Genomic DNA, 20,161 nt, shown 5'->3' on the forward strand with positions numbered 1-20,161 from the left:
AATCCACAAAATGATTTTCAATGACCGTAAAGTTGATCGAGATAGCTGACACCAGTGCTGTAAAACTTCATTCAATTCAATTGAAACTGAATGTGGAACACATTGATGATCTCTCTAATGCAGTAAACTTCACTCTCTGACACACACAATGTTTGCTGACGGCCCGAACGGGCAGCATTCAGTTCATCACTCGTTTCTCTTCAATCGAGGCTCAGTTTAACCACCGTCAGTTGATCTCTTGAAGTAACAAAATATCTCTTTCAATAGTGTGAGAGCGGCCTTCAAACGAGGTTCGTGTAAATATTCGAATTGGTTCAAGATAATAGATAAAAGACAAACTGAAATATCAATCACAGAATACACATAAATTAATTGTTTCCTCCTTCAGTTTTCATTTTGAATACTTTACTCCATTTATAATTCTATTCGTTCGAATCTGCTTACTACCAAGAGCGAAGGCAATGAAGGAACTACACTACTTGGCACTCGAAACTGAGCAAGCAAAACTTCAAGTGACTAGGTACGATTATTCAACTGACGACGAATTCCGGGAGCTTCACTTGAGAATGGCAGCAAAAGTCAAATGAATTAGTAGGGATAAGCTGACTGTCAGCGGCCATAAATTTCATTTTCATCTTATATTATTCGATTGAAAATGAAATTTTACCGCACTGGCTGACACCCTAAAGATATCAAAGGAACGTGTTGGACATATTATTCACGAATATTTGGATATGAGAAAGCTTTGTGCAAAATGGTTGCCTCGTGAGCTCACAATCGATAAAAAACAACAACGAATTGATGATTCTGAGCAGTGTTTGGAGCTGTTATATCGAAATAAAACCGATTTTTTTCGTCGATATATAACAATGGACGAAACATGGCTCCATCACTTCACTCCGGAGTCCAATCGACAGTCAGCTGAGTATAATTTTCATCGACTACATTGAAAAGGGAAAACCATCAACAGTGACTATTATGTAGCGTTATTAGAGCGTTTGAAGGACGAAATTTCAAAAAAACGGCCTCATTTGAAGAAGAAAAAAGTTTTGTTTCATCAAGACAATGCACCGTGTCACAAGTCGATGAAAACCATGCTGAAATTGAACGAATGGGGCTTCGAATTGCTCCCTCATCCACCGTATTCTCCAGATTTGGCCCCCAGTGACTTTTTTCTGTTCTCAGATCTCAAGAGAATGCTCGCTGGTAAAAAATTTAGAAGCAATGAAGAGGTAATCGCTGAAACTGAGGCCTATTTTGAGGCAAAGGACAAATCGTACTACAAAAATAATATCGAAAAGTTGGAAGATCGCTATAATCGCTGTATCGCCTCTGATGGCAATTATGTTGAATAATAAAAACGAATTTCGGCAAAAAAATGTGTGTTTCTATTAAACGATACGAACTTTTCAGCCGAACTGTTAGTAGTAGGTCATTTCCGAGGAATGGCATTTTTCTCGGAAGCTCTCACGGTGAAAAGCTTTTTTTTTTGCTCGCCAGACAAAACTAGTTTCCGTAGTTCTCCGTTGATAAATTTTAATTTCCGTAGATTTCCATAGAAAAATTTAATTTCCGTACATTTTGTCTACGGATCCGTAGATCCGTAGAAAATGTTCGAATCCGTTCGAGACTTCCGTAGATCTGACATCGCTGATGCGAGGTGTGGAGCAAGTATAGTATAAGTAGTATACTATTGAAATACTAAAACGATGTTGCAATACTTCCTTGTGTAGTTGAATAGTTGTGTATGTTTTGGTGTTTAAGTTATATAACTAAGTTCAAATTTACAACAGATAAGGATTTCGCTGTTAGTATTGAATATTTTAATTTACATTTGGCACTGTATAGTGTAGGTGTAAGGCATCTTTATTGCAAATACGCATGGTTTATAACCATACATAGCTAGTGTTTGTGGCAGCAGATCGGATTTGACGACTGTCAAAAACTCTGTTTGGTAGTAAAAATATTTACTTAAAGCAATTTGTTTTACTTGAATGACCTTACTCAATTCAAATATTCAGAGCCAACTATGAGTGTTACCGAATGTTAGCATTTGGATGAGTGGGATTGGCATAATTGTTTGACTCCTTCAAATCAATTTCTTGAGAGTCTGGGTATTTTCTATAGCTGAGAATGTTTCAGTAGCGTATGAATGAATAACAATCAAATTCGTTGTACATTGATAGTAATCAATTATCACAGAATTTTGTACACTTTGGTTTTCTAACGTTTAACAAGGCCGTTTTTTCAGAAGGCTCAAACTTTCTTAGCCTTTTTCTGGAATTAAAACCTCTCAAAAGCAGTCAAATTTAAAAAAAAAGAATGCTGGAAAAAAATAAATAAATTGAGTACTACAACCAAAACAATATTTAAAAAAAATCAGTCGATCTACTAGAAAATACTATTTTCGATTATGATGAAATTTTGCCTCCAGGTAGGTACCAATCGTCCATACTTTGATAGATGGGCATTTCTAAGGAACAGTATCCTCGAAGTAACTTACATTACATGTAGCTATAGCAAAGATAAACTCAAGATGGAATAGTCTACGATTTTTCATATTCCATTCAAATTGGACCCCTCAATGAAATCGGTTCACCGTCAGTTGCAGTTTAATTATTATTAGATACAAAACAACAAGCGTCAAATCGCTACATGCGTCGTAACTATGACAAAGTGTGTTTATGTAGAATCAATCTTAAGTTGCAATATGAATGAAATCGCAGTACTTTGCTGCATATCGAGTGGATTTTGATACAGGAAAGCAAGAATCAACTAGAATTATTACTAAGAATCTGTATAATTTGTTAAATTATTATCTTACGAGGCATTGAAGTAAATGGAAGTAACAAAATATTGTGTGCGATGTGTTTACATACGTTTACTTCCTTCCAAACTTGTATTGTTGCTATGGAATTTTACCGTCCTTTTCCAATGTAAACGTCGATTACTAACGAAGGGTCAACATCATTGCATTATTACTAATGTCGTTTTCGCTTGAGAAAACTGAAATTGACCCAGGGTAGTTTCATCAAACAAACACTTTTTACGAAACTGTTTTGATTTCGCACCTAGCAACGAGGGTTTGAGCAAACCTGATATAAAAACCAGGTTCGAAACTGACTCGATTTTCAGTTCAACAACGTTGAAACTAGTTTCGAAACTGGCTTCAAACAAACGGTTTGACAGCAGTTAGAGTGAAAACTGGGTTAGGTTTGGCATCATGCGCAAACGACATAAGTTCAACTGGTTCACGATTACTGATCCCACTTTTTTTTTCATTAACTGTATGGGACATTGTAATCTTGAGTTTATCTTTGGCTATAGACTAGTACAGACAATGTATTTAATGTTTTGGATCGATGTCGAACACATGGACACACTCTGGATTACATAATCACTGAATGTATATTGTACCCTACAGAATTCAATTTCATCCTTGTTTTGTTCTCATGGTTATTGTTATTGGATCCCTGGCTTATCGAATGTCAAATCTAGCAATCGCGCGAGTTCAAGTGTCAACTACAACGCACAATCGCCTAAAAAGGGAGAAAAGGAGGAAAGGTTGAATTAACAAAAAGACCAAAAATAATCTGTCAAGGACAGAACTGGAAGGTTTGAACCCATTGTCGGTAGGATTGTGCAACTTCGGATGACATTCTCAGAAATTTCCTTTTTTGTCCATCTTTTTTTTCAACTGAGCAGAAACATCGCTGTTACAATGTACGGATTTGTAATTCGAGTTAATATTTTACAAATCACCAAGTTTTCGACGCTTTCGAAGCATAATGCAGACGCATGGTAATTTATCTGATTTTTCTGGGATTATCGCTAATCAATAAACTTTTCAGATTATTCGAATGGAAATTGAAGAAATTACCGTTACTAATAAAAAATGTCATCAGTTAAGATTTAATTTACCCACGTCCCTCCCGTAGCAGTAAACTGTATTCAGGGCTACTGGAGGGATATGGGAAAATAAAATCAAAGCAAAATCATCACTTGGAGCGTATTGGCTTGTTAAAAACATGTTGCTATGTGAGCACTTGTACTTTCAGTCCTACAATCAGTAGATTATATTGAAAACATAATGACGCAATTGTACCATATTCATCTCATTCATTGGGTCACAATTGCATTTGTTTGATCACTAGTCGTACAATCAATGCATTTGGTTGGAATTTGTATTAACTAGTAGGTTAGGTGAAAACAGGTGAAATATTTGAGTTAAAAGGAGCAAAAAAATTCAGTTGAACATATAGAGTCAATTCTTTGATTTAACTTCTACTCATCAGTGCAAAACAGTTTATGATGAACTGTCATCTAGCAGTTCAACATAAACCGCTAAGCATGCATTCAAACTCTACTTGAGCACTTCATTTTGAATACACCGAATTGTATCGTCCTCACTGATATATCTGAACCGAAACAGGCTTAGAGCTACTGGTTCATTCAGTTTGTGGTAGTTTTGAGATTAGTGCAATTTTGAGTTAAGAGCACAAACCCAAATTTGTTTTGTTGTGATTTACTTCACTATGGGGCACCTTTTCAAAATTTACCCTGCACAAGAATGGATAGAATTTAATCGAAAATATCCCTTTTTGTATCTAACATAATTTTTTCTCCATATCGTCGAAAATCTGGTCAGCAATTTATGATAAATTTTTCTGTAGTATGAAATAATCACAAATAACTTAAAGTAGCACAAATTGAACCGCCATCTCCGCCTAACAATTCAATTTGAACCGCTAAGCAGACGCAAAGTCCACACTATTTATGTGACCCTTTAAGGATATGACACTAGGTGCCATAAAGACTGTTCCAGAAAGTATGGACGCAACCAAAAACCGCTGCCATTTCGCAATGGTTCAGAATCTGTCAATTTTTATGACTGCATCCTGTTGTTTACACTCTTCTCTAACCACTTGTGCAGTTGTTTATTCGTTTTCATTAGTTTGTTTCGAAATGCGTGAACTTTCAGAAGAACAACGTCGAAAAATGGTGTACAAATGGTGCACAGAACGCGGACTGTCACTGAGAAAGATAGCAAAAATGGAAGGAGTAAGTGGAAAAGCCGTGCGAAATGCAATCAGGAAGTTCGGTGAGGATAACACCTTTGAGGATAAACCGAAAACGGGTCGAAAAAAAGGTCCTGCTAACCCTCAGTTGGATAAACGTATACTGAAGGCGTTCGAGCAAAAGAAGGAGGTTTCAGTTCGGGATGTGGCCAAAAAAGCCACTGCTTCAATGAACAGCGAAATATACATTAAGGGATGTTTACAAAAACGACTTCTACCCATGATTCGAAGCCACAAGGATCCTGTTGACTTCTGGCTAGATCTTGCTTCTTGCCACTACTCGAAATCAACGGTAGAATGGTATACTACCAAAAATGTCACTTTCGTCCCAAAAGACATGAATCCACTAAATTGCCCACAACTTCGACCAATTGAGGAATTTTGGGCATTAACGAAAGCACATCTTATGAAACATGTCTCGGCAGCCGAAACCATTCAACAGTTCGAAAAAGATTGGAAAAAAAGTGTCAAAACTTGTCGCCAAGAAGTCGGAATTTAATGAGGAACGTTCGGAAGAAGGTGCGCCAGCTAGTCTACAATGGCTAAGTAGCAAATGTTGAAAATAATATTCTGTTGTTGTAGTCTAATATTATCAGTACATCGAAAAACTACAAGGATCAGCCCCATGGGGTTGTTCGAGCCATTGATGTGGAACAAGGCAACCAAAATTTTTAATGATCTACAATCAAACAGTTCAATAAATCGTCACACTTTTGAATTCGCAAATGCATGAGAGTCTGCTTAGATTGAACATTATTAGGATCCAAAATCGAACACGCGAACCCAGAATATAGACTTTATTTGTCATGATTTGTATTTGTTTTGTAGCCGATGAAATTACACCAATAGCTCAAATGTATGCAATTATATGTTTGTATACATATGGATATCGATATTAAAGCTTCTCTTCACCAAGCTTGTGTTCAAGTTTTGTATGCAAGCAGTTATTTTTATAGCGTTTCTCTACCATTACAACCATTCTGCGATTTCGGTTGATGCGATAAACTTTTTCTTATTATCAATCGAGTTCATCTAATATAAATTGGAAATTAATTTTATGCATTCCAAATTTACCCTGGAGTAGTTGTCAATTTCTCAGACGAAACGACATAACATGGAATTTCATCCGAACTTGAATGACACAAGATCAGAGCATACCAATTATAGCTTCAAATCGTTTTATGGCAATATTTGTTTTGCTGTCTAGCAACACCCTACTCCTAGCATGCTACTCGTTGGACTGAAACGTTAGCTATAATTTTGCTTATATTTATAGATTCGCGTGCTTCAAACAGCTTCGCTTTTGCATCGATTGAACAATCAGAGCAATCAGGCCCGTGCGCAGGAATCATCCATGGGGGGGGTTTCAAGGGAAGAGGGGGGTGTCCAAAAGGCGAAAAGGCACCTCATCCACTATATTGACAATGTAAAACGAATTCTGACAGGCTCGTGTGCAGAAATCATTAAAGGGGGGGGGGGGGGGGGGGAGGGGTTTAAATTATGTCAGTTTATAAATTGATAAAAAATTGACAAAAAATATGAATTGTCAAGTTTTTTGCACTTTAATATAATAAGTACTCCATTGTTTATGAAACTTGATTTAAAAAAAATTCTTCATGGGGGGGGTTAAAACCCCCAAAACCCCCCCCTGCGCACGGGCCTGAGAGCAATGCTTTCCTCTTGATATATCGCTTACTCCTTCAAAACCGTCGACTATGGCAGGGAAATCCGGTATGCTGGAGATTTTTTGCAGATAAAATAGGACACTGCTAGCTATTAATCAACATTTCAATGATATACAATTAAAAATACATGGATATGAACATTCAAATCAATACTTAGAAATATTTCTAATCAAATGGTGACATAATATTAATAATTGATACAAAATTAACTGAGCTGTAATTATTCAAAGCCTGACCACATTTCTACGTGTATTTTGCTTGAGTTTCTAATTTGCACCCCTATATAGAAAACAAAAATGTGTTCCACATTAAAAAAATTGAATATCTAACACTTGTGAATTATTTACAACGAAATCAAAGTTCGTCCATACTTTCTGGAACAGTCTTTATCCTATCTGATGTCTCGGACGAGAACGAGTGACGACCGACTACTGGCCGCCGCAGAATTTGAACATTTAGGGGTTTATGGTTTGTACGTAAAGTACATATTTAGTTTCGATTTCTTCGCGTTTCGTTTTCGGCTCATCAGTGCTTAGCGGTTCAAATTGAACTGTTATTATGGTGTAATATGGTGAAATTCAGTGCCAAAATAATGGCTGAATTGAACGAATCATCGCACGAAGCGTATCGTGCAAAACCGACATATAGAAATACGGAAAATGTTCAGTGATTGAGTACAGTGGGCTTATGTCATACTAACTATGTATGGTTATAGACCATGAGTATTTTAAATTAACTAATATATGGAGATACATTCGTACAAGTTGTTTAAGACGGTCAATTAAGTCATTCAATTTATAACTAAGAAGCTCAGATACATCACAGATCATAACCTTTGGCTTGATGACAATACTACACTTAGCTGATTCCAACTTTGAATAATTTTATAGAACCTAATAATATTCAAACGGATAAAGCCGGGGTAAAATAAATGATAAAAAAAAATTCAAACAAAATCTTTTTATATTGGAATTACAACTGGATTGTAGCGTGTTCACTAAAAATATCTAGCTTACCATTTACCATATTTTAGCATTTCTCATGAATTTTCGAAGAAATTATAGATACTTTTTGTACGCGTTTGGCGAGTGATTATTCATAATTTATATTTTAGAACTTATAAAATCGAAGATAACGGCTTTCAGTTTGTGCATATTCTTTCAAATCGCCATATAGTTTGTTTTCTCGAGACCGGTTTGACAAGTAGGTTATTGAAGTTAATGTCATATTAATTCCCAACTTAAAATTGGAAATCCTAGATGGTTGAAACGATTTTTTGTGAGTTTTTTTTTCAATTTATGATGAAATTTGAACATCTTGTGTGCTCAGCCTTATATTTTTTTCGCTACAATTATGCAAGTGACGCATTGAAAGTTGGCAAAATTCACACAATCAATCAACTAGTACGTGCATTTATCGATATTCGGATGTGTGGAAAAAGTATGTCAATTTTATTTGTATTCACGTCATTCATAGTTATGTCTCTGACACTACCCACCAACTTTTTCTTTACATTTTGTCTTCGACCCACTAACGCGTAACAGTTTATGTTGAACTACTAGGATGCATAACCATTTTACATACTTTCACACACTATTTCTTCAAGTTCCTGTCGTTTCTGTATCTTGTTTTCATAATCCTCCAGAACTTTTCTATTGGACGAAGTTCTGGTGACTTTGGCGAATTTGTCTGCGCGGTACAAAAAATAACGTTGGTTTCGTACCACTCCATCATCGGTTTTGTGTAATGGCAAGATGCCAGATCCTGCCAAAACGGAGTGTCTCCTTTGTGGGACTGAAAGCAGCTTCGTAGACGCTTGCTTTGGTTTTAATTGCCTCATAATGTCAACTATATCGATTTTGATTGGTTCTTTTCGGCAAGCATAAACTGGGAGAAGCGAAAGGTATGAAATGAAAAGACGGACAGGTATTCTAAATTGAATCAGTTATTAATTTGGAACGGCCTGGACAAGCTCATATAAGCTGCCTTTAATTTTATATTTTTTGCTCACAAAACTAATTTTATACAGGTTTGGCAATACGTCTCGAAATTTTCAAAGATTTCGTGTAAAGTTTACAAGAAGTGATTCTCCAGTTTTCATGCAGTTTACATTCCAATTCCTCCTAATCACATAGCAAACATTGACATGGATACGCAAATATTGGTAATCATGGAAACAAGGCAATCTCAGGTTATCGACACCATCGACCATCCGAGATTGTTAACCACGAATAATTTAAATTTAAGATTTGACGGGTTTAACTATCCAATACTTACCGATATTCTGGTGATGGGCAGCCCTGCGCAACACAGAGAAGAACAGCACCTTCGTCCTGTGACACGGAAACATGTGACGTGTGTTCCACTACACTCGGGGATACGATTCCTCGTTGCTCTGAAATAGGAGGAAATACCAATGAATATAATAGATCTGTCAAAATTCAGCTTAAGAAATTCCTAGAAAATATGTAGATGTTCATGAAAAGTGTATAATCCTTGAGTAACTATCCGAGTTTTCTAACTTTTTTTTTATTATCGTATAAACAATTAAAACCTATATCGTGTGTGAAATTATGATCTTTCAGTTTTTTTTCACTCGATTGGAGTGATGATTGGGCGATTGTTCGACTAAGTCAGGTTTCGGCGATTGTTCTTCGTGAGAGGATTGCAATCAAAGAGTTAACATTCTTTCAGTGAAGTGAAACAGGTATTTTTGCTAAATTTATTAAACTTTTTGTCGGTACAATACCTGAAACCTGATAACCTTTGCATGAAACATTCTTGAATCCGAATTTTATCCGAACTGATCGGGCTAAATTCTGGGTCGGGTTTTTGGGTACAACAAATACCCGAGACCCGACCATCTCTACTCTGGATCCCGGTTTAAAAGTCGTTTTGCACAGTGAATGCATTATATATTAGAATGAGAATGTTTTTGCTAGTATAAAAAGAATAATAGTTCCACCTATTTGATTTTGTAGTAGGCCCACGAAAGTAGAAACTCAAGTTATTAATCGTATTTTTGCTTCCGATTTTAGATACTTTTACATTTTAATTGTGTGTATCGAAAATAAACTATCCACATGCATTTGTGTTGTACGCATGTATTTGTTATGGTTTTTTATGCTCAGATCACAGTATGCTGTACGTTTGGCTGTCAGTTTTCGTTTGTTTACTTGTTTGTGCGGTTGAAATTCTGCGTTTTCAAAATGTTGTGTATTGAGAAGGAAGTGAAAATTAAGGTTCTGGACACATGGCTAAGTTAGAAGGGTATTACTATGCGAAAATTGGTGAAACGGTTTGGAATTCATCATGCCAGTGTTAAAACCATCATTAATAAGTTTGGGCAACACTATTCTTTTTATGAGATACCAGGAAGAGGCAGGAAACCCGGTTCTTCCAACCCGAAACTGGACCAGAAAGTGGTATCTCTAATCATGAAGAACAAATCGATGTCAATACGCGATTTAGCCAAAAAAGCAGGAACGAGTGTCGGAATAATCCAGCGTATCAAGAGGCAAAATCATCTGAAGACCTCAAAACTTCAAGAAGCAGAAAATCTCGAAACAAAGTGTAGAACAGAAGAAGTGAGCAGCAACAAGGGCCCGGAAATTGTGTTCGCGTTTTTTGCAGTGTCCGGCTGCATGCGTTTTGATGGACGATGAGACGATCGTCGTTGTGGATGATGTGAGCGATGCGGACAGGTCGATTCAAGTGGAGAAATTCGGTCGAAAGGTACTGGTATGACAAGCAATATGTTCCTGTGGTTTGAAGTCAACCATGTTTTACACTACCGGAACTATAAATGCAGAAATCTATCGATCTGAGTGTCTTCAGAAGAGATTGCTACCTTTATATAAGAGGCATAGCACACCTCCACTGTTTTGACCGGATTTAGCGTCGGCTCACTATGCCAAAACCACTCTCAATTGGCTTGCGGAAAAGGGTATAAATTTCGTTGAGAAAAATTTCAATCCACCAAATGGCCTCCGTTTTGACCCATCGAACGTTACTGGGCAATCGTGAAGAGGGTCTTCAAGAAGACTGGTAAGGCAGCTGGGAACAGGCAGGAGGTCAAAAAAATTTGCACTCAAGTGTCCAAGAAATGCGATGCAACACTTGTCCGGAACTTGATGAAAAGTGTTCGATCAAAAGTTCGAAAATTCCTGAAGGAATAACCAAAATTTCATCCGGTTTTCATTATGCTCAAGTTTAACCTCGTACAATGAAGGATCAATTTTTAGTTTGAAAAAAATATCGTTTTTTATCATAATTTGAAAGAAAAATTTGTGGATAACTTATTTTCGATACACTCCTTAGGCAACTGTGAACTACAGATGTATTTTCCCACATGAAGACACACGGCCGAGCTATTTTTGTTTTCTTCTGCTATCACCAACAAACTACCATGCATTTTTTTCTTGTTTTTTCCTTCAATGGAAACGCTTGGTTGATGGTATACGTATTTAAAACTAAAGGAAGTTTGATGAAAATCTGTTTTAATTTTACAGCGGCTTTGTGATAATTTTTCCGGCCGGTGCAGCATGTGAGAACTAAAAATATTTTGTTTTGTCTGGAGTGGTTTTGTTTTTTGCTTTTCTCTTGTAAAAAGCCTACACAGCGAAAAATTTTAAATATTATTATAACGGTATTTCCAAATCGACTTAAACGTTAAGGACAGATAGAATTTTCCATTTGATGTAATATAAATTTCTAAATATTCGTTTATACATCAATATTATGTTTGTTTACAATCGATTTTCCGTGTAGAACTAACTTTTAAATGAGTGAAATGGAGTTTTCTGGCTGTCAACTGTATTTCACGTTTTGACTGATTGGGATTTACATGCTACAAACGCAATTTTCTTTCGTCGCTTCTTGCATTTGACGTTTGTTTTCAAAAGTTTCGGCAGCCATAACAGTTCAAGTAAAATATATTTTTAAATTTTTGAAACCATGTATTGACGATATTCTAAATGATTCAGCTGGCCCGATGCGCGCGGGTGGTTTTAGGACATTTTCGATGGGAATTTTGAAAAATTTAGCAACACCAAAAACATACAGACCTTTGAATAACTTTTATCTTTTTTTTTTTTTTTTTCAAATAAAATTTTTATTAGGCTCATTTGCTTTAGCTTAACATGGCCGATTGTCTTGTTGTTAGGGAGAGAGAAAGGGATGCCGTATTACGGGGCGGCATACTCCCCAGTTAGTAAGGGGACATAGGGAGGGTGGGACCTACACAGTATTGAATTGAAATTTGAATACATCATTGGTTTGTGGCATACATCTTTTAGACACATTTTGCGTTCGATGAATCTTCATGTTTTTCAGCTTGTAGCAATGAAGAGATTATTCTGGATTGGGACCTGACATCACAATACTCGACACATGTCCAAACAACATGTTCGATGTCATGATAACCCTCACCGCAAACGCAGACACCACTCTCAGCGAGCCCCACACGACGGAGATGCGCGCTGAACATATAATGATTAGACATGAGCCTTGACATTACACGAATAAAGTCTCGGCTCACGTCTAACCCCCGGAACCAAGCTTTCGTCGATACCTGTTGGATTATTGAGTGTAACCATCGTCCCAGAGTTCCACTATTCCATGTATTCTGCCAGCTAGCTAGAGTTTTCTGACGACAGCAACTGAAAAATTCATTGAAGCAGATTGGTCTTTCATAGATATCACCTTCTAGTGCGCCCACCTTGGCTAACGAGTCCGCCCTCTCATTGCCCCGTATGGAACAATGTGAGGGGACCCAAACCAAGGTAATCTGGTATGATTTTGCAGATAAAGCACTCAATTGTTCCCGTATTTTCCCCAGGAAATACGGTGAGTGCTTTCCAGGTTTCACTGAACGGAGAGCCTCAATGGAACTGAGACTGTCCGATACAATGAAGTAGTGATCTGTGGGCAGAGTGTCAATGATCTCAAGGGTATACTGAATTGCAGCTAGTTCTGCGACGTAAACTGAAGCTGGATCACTGAGTTTATATGAAGCGGTGAAATTTACATTGAATATACCGAAGCCAGTGGACCCGTCTAGATATGATCCGTCAGTGTAAAACATTTTATTACAGTCGACTTCTTTAAATTTATTATTAAAAATTTTTGGGATCTCTTGAGGGCGTACAGGATCCGGGATTCCACAAATTTCTTCTTTCATGGATGTGTCGAAAAACACAGTAGAATTAGAAGTATCCACAAAATGAACACGATTGGGAACAAACGAAGAAGGATTTATATTCTGAGCCATGTAGTCAAAATATAAGGACATAAAACGAGTTTGTGAATTAAGCTCGACGAGCTTTTCAAAGTTTACTATCACCATCGGATTCAAAATGTCGCATCGGATTAGCAGTCGATATGAGAGATCCCAGAACCTGTTTTTCAACGGTAAGACGCCCGCCAGCACTTCAAGACTCATCGTATGGGTTGATTGCATGCAACCCAAGGCAATACGTAAACAACGATACTGAATTCTTTCCAGTTTAATGAAATGAATATTCGTAGCGGAGCGGAAACAGAAACATCCATATTCCATTACTGACAATATCGTCGTTTTGTACAACCTGATTAGGTCTCCTGGGTGAGAGCCCCACCAAGTTCCGGTTATTGTACGAAGGAAATTGATTCTCTGTAGGCATTTTCGTTTCAAATACCTAATGTGACATCCCCAGGTACCTTTGGAATCGAACCAGACCCCGAGATATTTAAATGTGAAAACCTGCGCTATGGTTTCACCCCCTAGTTGAAGCTGTAATTGCGCAGGTTCTCGCTTCCTTGAAAATACAACCAGCTCAGTTTTCTCCGTAGAGAATTCGATACCCATTTGAAAAGCCCATGTCGACAAGTTGTCGAGGGTATCTTGCAATGGTCCTTGGAGATCGGCAGCTTTGGGTCCTATAATAGACACAACACTGTCGTCGGCAAGTTGTCTTAGCGTGCAAGATGTGTTGATACATTCATCAATGTTATTTACGTAAAAGTTGTATAAAAGGGGGCTTAAGCATGAGCCCTGAGGAAGACCCATGTAACTGAATCGCTTTGTCGTCAAATCACCATGCTCAAAATGCATGTGTTTCTCGGACAATAGATTATATAAAAAGTTGTTCAAAACTGGTGAAAGACCATGCTGATGCAACTTCTCAGATAGAACGTTAATGGAAACTGAATCGAATGCCCCCTTGATGTCGAGGAAAACTGATGCCATTTGTTCTTTACGAGCAAATGCCATTTGAATTTCTGTTGAGAGCAACGCTAGACAATCGTTCGTTCCTTTGCCCCTGCGGAACCCAAATTGTGTACCTGAAAGCAATCCATTTGTTTCGACCCAATTGTCTAGACGGAAGAGAATCATTTTCTCCAACAATTTCCGAATACAGGAAAGCATAGCAATCGGCCGATACGAATTGTGATCGGAGGCTGGTTTTCCAGGTTTTTGAATAGTAATAACTCTCACTTCTCTCCATTCGTGTGGGACAATATTACCCTCGAGGAACTTGTTGAATAAATTCAACAAGCGCCTTTTGGCAGAGTCGGGCAGATTTTTCAACAAGTTGAATTTAATTCTGTCTAACCCCGGGGCTCTATTGTTACACGACAAGAGCGCAAGTGAGAACTCTACCATCGAAAACGGTGTTTCGTTTGTATTCAATGTCGCGACGCGGGATATCTTCTGTTCCGGAACAGAATCAGGACATACTTTCTTAGCGAAATCAAATATCCAGCGGTTAGAATATTCCTCGCTTTCGTTCGCGTGATTTCGATTGCGCATGCGACGGGCCGTATTCCAAAGAGTGCTCATTGCTGTTTCTCTCGTTAATCCGTCAACAAACCTTCGCCAGTAACCGCGTTTCTTAGCTTTAATCAGACTTTTCATTTGAAATTCTAACGCCGCGTATTTCCGATAATTATCTGGAGTTCCGTTCCTTCTAAACGAGATGAAGGCTGAAGCTTTTTTCGTTTTCAGCTCTGAGCACTCTTTGTTCCACCATGGGTTGGGAGAACGCATACTAGTTTGCGCGCTAGGTACTCGTTTCGTCTGAGCTTGAATTGCGGTGTCAAGAATCAAGCCAGCCAAAAATGTATACTCTTCCTCCGGAGGAAGCTCCTGTGATGTTTCTAGTTTCTCAGATATCGAGCTCGCGTAACGTTTCCAATCAATGTTTCGTGTGAAATCGTACGAAACATTGATTGTTTCCGATGGTCTTCCACGGTTGGTGATAGAAACTATGATCGGCAAGTGATCGCTACCGTGAGGATCACAGATTACCTTCCACTTGCAATCTAACTGTAGCGAAGTCGAGCAAAGGGATAAATCCAGCGCACTTGGTTGTGCTGGCGGTCTAGGGTTCCGTGTCATTTCTCCCGTGTTTAGAATTGTCAAATTGAAGTTGTCACACAGATCTTGGATTAACGAAGAACGATTATCATCATATAAGCAGCCCCATCCTGTACCATGCGAGTTAAAGTCCCCTAAAACCAGCCGCGGTGAAGGAAGAAGTTCTATGATGTCTGCAAGCCGACGATGCCCTATCAAGACTCTGGGAGGAATGTAGATAGAAGCTATACATAGATCTTTGCCTTTAATATTAATTTGGCAAGCAACAACTTCAATTCCCGGTGTCGAGGGGAGGTTAATACGATAAAATGAATAGCACTTTTTAATCCCTAAAAGTACCCCTCCATAAGAGTCTTCTCGGTCCAGGCGGATTATGTTAAAATTATGGAAGTCGAGGTTGATGTTAGAAGTAAGCCAAGTTTCACTCAAGGAGAATACATCGCAATTTTGAGTATGTATAAGGTGTTTGAAAGAATCAAGTTTTGGGATGATACTTCTGCAATTCCACTGAAGCACAATGATCATATCTTCGATTCTCAGTGGTAAATTATCCATCAAAAGATACGATCGCTGCAAGGAGGGGCCATTGTTCAGTCAACTGTTTTAAAAATGTCCTTACTGTTGGCAGTAGAGCAGTTAGGAAGCTTTTCAGAGGATCAGTAATATTGAAGGCTGTTAATATCCAGTCCACGATATCAGAAAATTTCAATAATCCAGCGTTTGTTGGATTTTCTGGTTGTGCTTTGGGGTCATTCGGGTTTTTTGATGCCCCAGGAAGTGCTGGGTACTCCTTATCATCCCTAAGTTTTTTGAACCCAGGAGGTGTTTGCTTCGGTTTTGAGTCAGCACTTTTTGTTTCCGTTTGGTTCTTTTGTGACGAAGAGGACAGTCTGAGGCCTTTACGAGGAAGCTTGGGAGAAGACAGATTTTGTCTTTTCCTGCTTCCTTCAACCTGTGTGTAGGAAGGTCCTTCGCATGGGTCGTCAGAGGTATCCTCTTCAACTGGCAAGATTGCAAACGGGTTCTCAGGGGTCGATGGAGTGGTTCTTTTTAAGATTTCCGCATAAGAACGTTTGGAACGTTCTTTCACGGATCGCTTCAATTTCTCCGCACGCTGTATGTACGTAGGGCACACCGAAAGATCATGAGGATTCTCCCCGCAGTAGCAACACTTTTCCACTGCTCTTCTGCAGAGATCGTCCTCATGGGCCTCTCCGCATTTGCCGCATCGCAGTTTGTTGGAACAATAGGTTGCCGTATGACCTAGCTGTTTGCAGCTTGTACAATGCATTACCCGCGGTACATACAGCCGAACAGGTAGACGAACTCCACTCACTACCAAATAATTTGGAAGTGCAGATCCGGCAAAAGTCACGCGAAATGAGTCCGATTGGTAAAATTTACCATCTCTCGATTTGGAGTGCAATTGCTTGCACTCCAAAATTTTCACTGGTTGAAGGTCGGGGTTTTTGAAGCGGCCTACCCCGTCCTTCATCAGATCTTCGATTGTCAGACTTTCGTCACGGACCACACCGTCGATCTCCACCACATGAGACGGGACGTACACGCGGTACTCCTTCGTGAACAACTCGCTGGTAGCAATCTCGTTTGCTTGCTTCAGGTCGGACACAACAACGCGTAACTTGTTTGGCGAAACCTTATCTATTGTTTTTATTGCCGAGAAATGTTTTTCCAGGTCCCGAGCAATATTTAAAACTCTGAGAGACTTTAATTTGGGCCGGAAGTATACCACCCACGGACCCCCCGAGCCATCGTCCTGGTAAACTTTTTGGCGAGCAGGCAATATCTTAGAGGGAGATGGAGGCATCGGAGAGGGAGATGGTATCGGAGGGGGAGATGGTATAGGAGGGGTAGATGGCATCTCGGAAGCAAACTCAGCCTCTAAATGTTCTTCGTTCATTCGTTCAGCTTCGCCCTCCTCCGAGACACCCCCACTGTCATCAATATTCATATTTAAAGTGCGGGAGTAAAGAAGTCTCCCGCACTTGAAATGAGAAAGAAAGAAATAAAATGAAAAGAAAATATATGAATAGTAAAAGTTGAAAGAAAAAGTTTGAGAAAATACTTAACAGTATGTCACGGTAAGCTGTTAGGTGAGTTGCTCCTTCACTCCTTCGTTGTGCTTCAGCGTGACCTTGACTCAGGATTTGGCTGCTGCGATGCGGGTAGCAAACAATAGAAATAACTGCTGCCCGAGGATAGCACAATAGCGTCTACTGTCGATACCGATACAAAACCGGTGCACAGACAGAACTCACTTGCGGGGATGCTACTTTTTATCACTTTTATTTAATGCCTATACTACAGCCTCTGCTGTGATAGGCACCTTCGTCTTACCGATGTCGATTGTTAAAAAAACGCGTGTGCTCACTTCGAACATTCGGTTACGAATGACTTTTATCTTTCTGTAGGGCAAAAATGGTTAAAAAAGTCGGAGGATTTGCCGAGTGTTATCAAAAATAGCTCTGAAAAATGAGTGGTTTTGTTATCTCTAAATTTGAGTGCACATTTTTCAATAAATTTGCACATATTTCCTGGTAATTCCGGAACCGAAAGTCGTAACCAAATGAAATTCAGGAAAATATTATGAGACCGTAAAGCTTTTCATTTGAAACTGGGTTTGTGAAAATCGGTTCAACCATCTCTGAGAAACGTGTGTGACTATATGTTTTTCTTTTTTGGTGCATATCACCCTGTAATTCCGGAACCGGAAGTCGGATTCAAATGAAACTCAGGAACTTGGTATGGGACCATAAGGCCTTCCATTTGAATCTAAGTTTGTGGAAATCGGTTTAGCCATCTCTGAGAAAATTGAGGGACATTTGTCGCATACACACACATACACACACACCCACATAGAAAGGCTGTGCAATCACTCTGAAAACCTACTTTTGAACCGAGGCCCGGAGGGCTGAATGTAATATACCATTCGACTCAGCTCGACGAACTAAGCAAATGTCTGTGTGGGTATGTGTTTATGTGACAAATAATGTCACTCGATTTTTGCAGAGATGGCTGAACCGATTTTCACAAACTCAGATTCGAAAGAAGGGTCTTGTGGTCCCATAGATCGCAATCGAATTTTATCCAGATCCGACTTCCGGTTCCGGAATTACAAGGCAATATGTAGAAATCTATGGGAAAATGCGCATTCAATTTTCTCGGAAATTTCTTCACAGATTTTCATAAAATAAGAAAAAAATAAAAGGTCTTGAAATTCTTTAAAAAGTTCCCGAAAAGCTGAACCATATTTGACTTTTGGTTCCATTTTTACAGCACGATAAGTGAATAATATTCAATTTCATGAGAATTATTTCACAAGTTATGGTGAAACGATGTGCAATTTTTTTTAAATTTACTGGAAAATTGATCACCAGGCAGACCTTGTTAGTTAGTGGATATAAAAATCTACTTTGGAACTACTAGTCCCCGGTTTCTGCTTCCGAACGCAGCAACAGTTAAACCAATTTTCACAAATCATGATTCAAATGAAAGCTCTCAGTATCTTTAAAGATACTGTGTAATTTCATCCAGATCTGACTTCCGGTTCGGAAATTATAGGGCAATGAGTATCAAAACTTTCAAACTGTCATACAAAATGATGCAAAACCGTTACGTATCGGTAATGCTGGTCCGGAAGAAGAAAACCCCACTGCCTACCACACAGCGTGCTTTGTTCAATTTTGTATAGCGTGCGGCAACCAACATTTAAATCTATATCAACTTGACATAACTGTTTACACATTGCAAATTGGATGGTAGTGTATACAAAAGAAAGTTTTTGATTTTATTCAGGTCGTCAAATGGTGGGATAACTAAGTCCTCACAAGTTCCTATCTCATGCCTCCCCGTGTGTCTATGATGACATTTGGTCATTTGGTAGAACGGCGTCGACTGGGTGCTATCGCCTTCTGCGTTAGTAGCAGAATGAGCGGGTGCGAATTGACTCATAAGTTAAAGCCCATCATAAAGTGCAATGTTTATCATAGTATATTACAATATTACAGTATATTGTTTACTACATCATGTGTTATTACCCAAGGTAAACTATCCAATATCCCAGTTCGAGACATTCTTGCTTGTCGTGACCTTTCATACATGAAACTTATTTATCATTTCATAAAGAAAATTGGAGTTTCAATTTAATAAAGGCCCCTTTTGAGACTTAGTTCTGATCCCAGCTGCGTCCATGAGTTCAACCAATAGCTAAATTAGAATAAAAATTATGTAATGATACAAACAAACTCGAAACAGTTTATGAAATTATCAACAAAATGTCTGAAAATAACAGCTTATTTTATAATTTATAGAAGTTAATCGTTTGGTTCAAATAATATTTCCGAGTAGATTTCATAATTAATGACGAGTTACTTAAGATGATATTTAAGCTATAAGAGAATATGTTTTAATAAATTCAAAACGTTGTGACTTTGTTAGAATTAAATTAGGATAAGAATATTATGTAAAAGTGATGATACGGCGAAGAAAAACTTATGTAAACTGCCTTAAGAAATAAACGTATTTATGGAAAAAAAAAAATCATGTGTTATTATTTTTATTTTTATTATTATTATTATTATTATTATTATTATTATTATTATTATTATTATTATTATTATTATTATTATTATTATTATTATTATTGTTATTATTGTTATTAGAAGAGCGTAACTTACATTGTCACATTAACTGTTTTATTGTATCATAGCATATTATTTCATATATTATCGTCTTACATGTTTTTTTGTCTTTTATGTTATTATATAATATGTTGTATGGTATTATACTGCATTGCATTATATCATATTATATTGTATTATATTCTATTATAGGGTTTTTTATGAGTAGTACTACGTACCTCTGCGCAAAATATAAATTTGTTTTCCTTATAAGTTATCATTTTTAAAGTAATCTTTCAACTAAATATCAAGACCGTCACAAGGTGAGCTTGGTCCTCACTGGTTCCTGTTTCATGCCTACACGTGTGTCTGTGGTGACAATTGGTCGATGGAATGCGT

General features: G+C 38.0%; 1 protein-coding gene across 17 annotated transcripts in view; it reads right to left on the minus strand.

Moving 5' to 3' along the window:
• The window catches only part of LOC131434696 (cell adhesion molecule Dscam2), a 446,907-nt gene that overhangs the window by 127,975 nt on the left and 298,771 nt on the right, over positions 1-20,161 (minus strand). For all 17 annotated transcript variants that reach the window (XR_009230382.1, XM_058601701.1, XM_058601704.1 and 14 more), the window contains exon 5: positions 9,041-9,158. Coding sequence is in view for 16 of the 17 variants with exons in the window: in XM_058601701.1 (XP_058457684.1) it covers positions 9,041-9,158 (118 nt within the window). In the remaining variant the exon portion in view is untranslated. The remainder of the gene's footprint in view (positions 1-9,040; positions 9,159-20,161) is intronic.

Source organism: Malaya genurostris, chromosome 3, assembly GCF_030247185.1.
Source record: "Malaya genurostris strain Urasoe2022 chromosome 3, Malgen_1.1, whole genome shotgun sequence".
Classification (NCBI taxonomy): domain Eukaryota; kingdom Metazoa; phylum Arthropoda; class Insecta; order Diptera; family Culicidae; genus Malaya; species Malaya genurostris.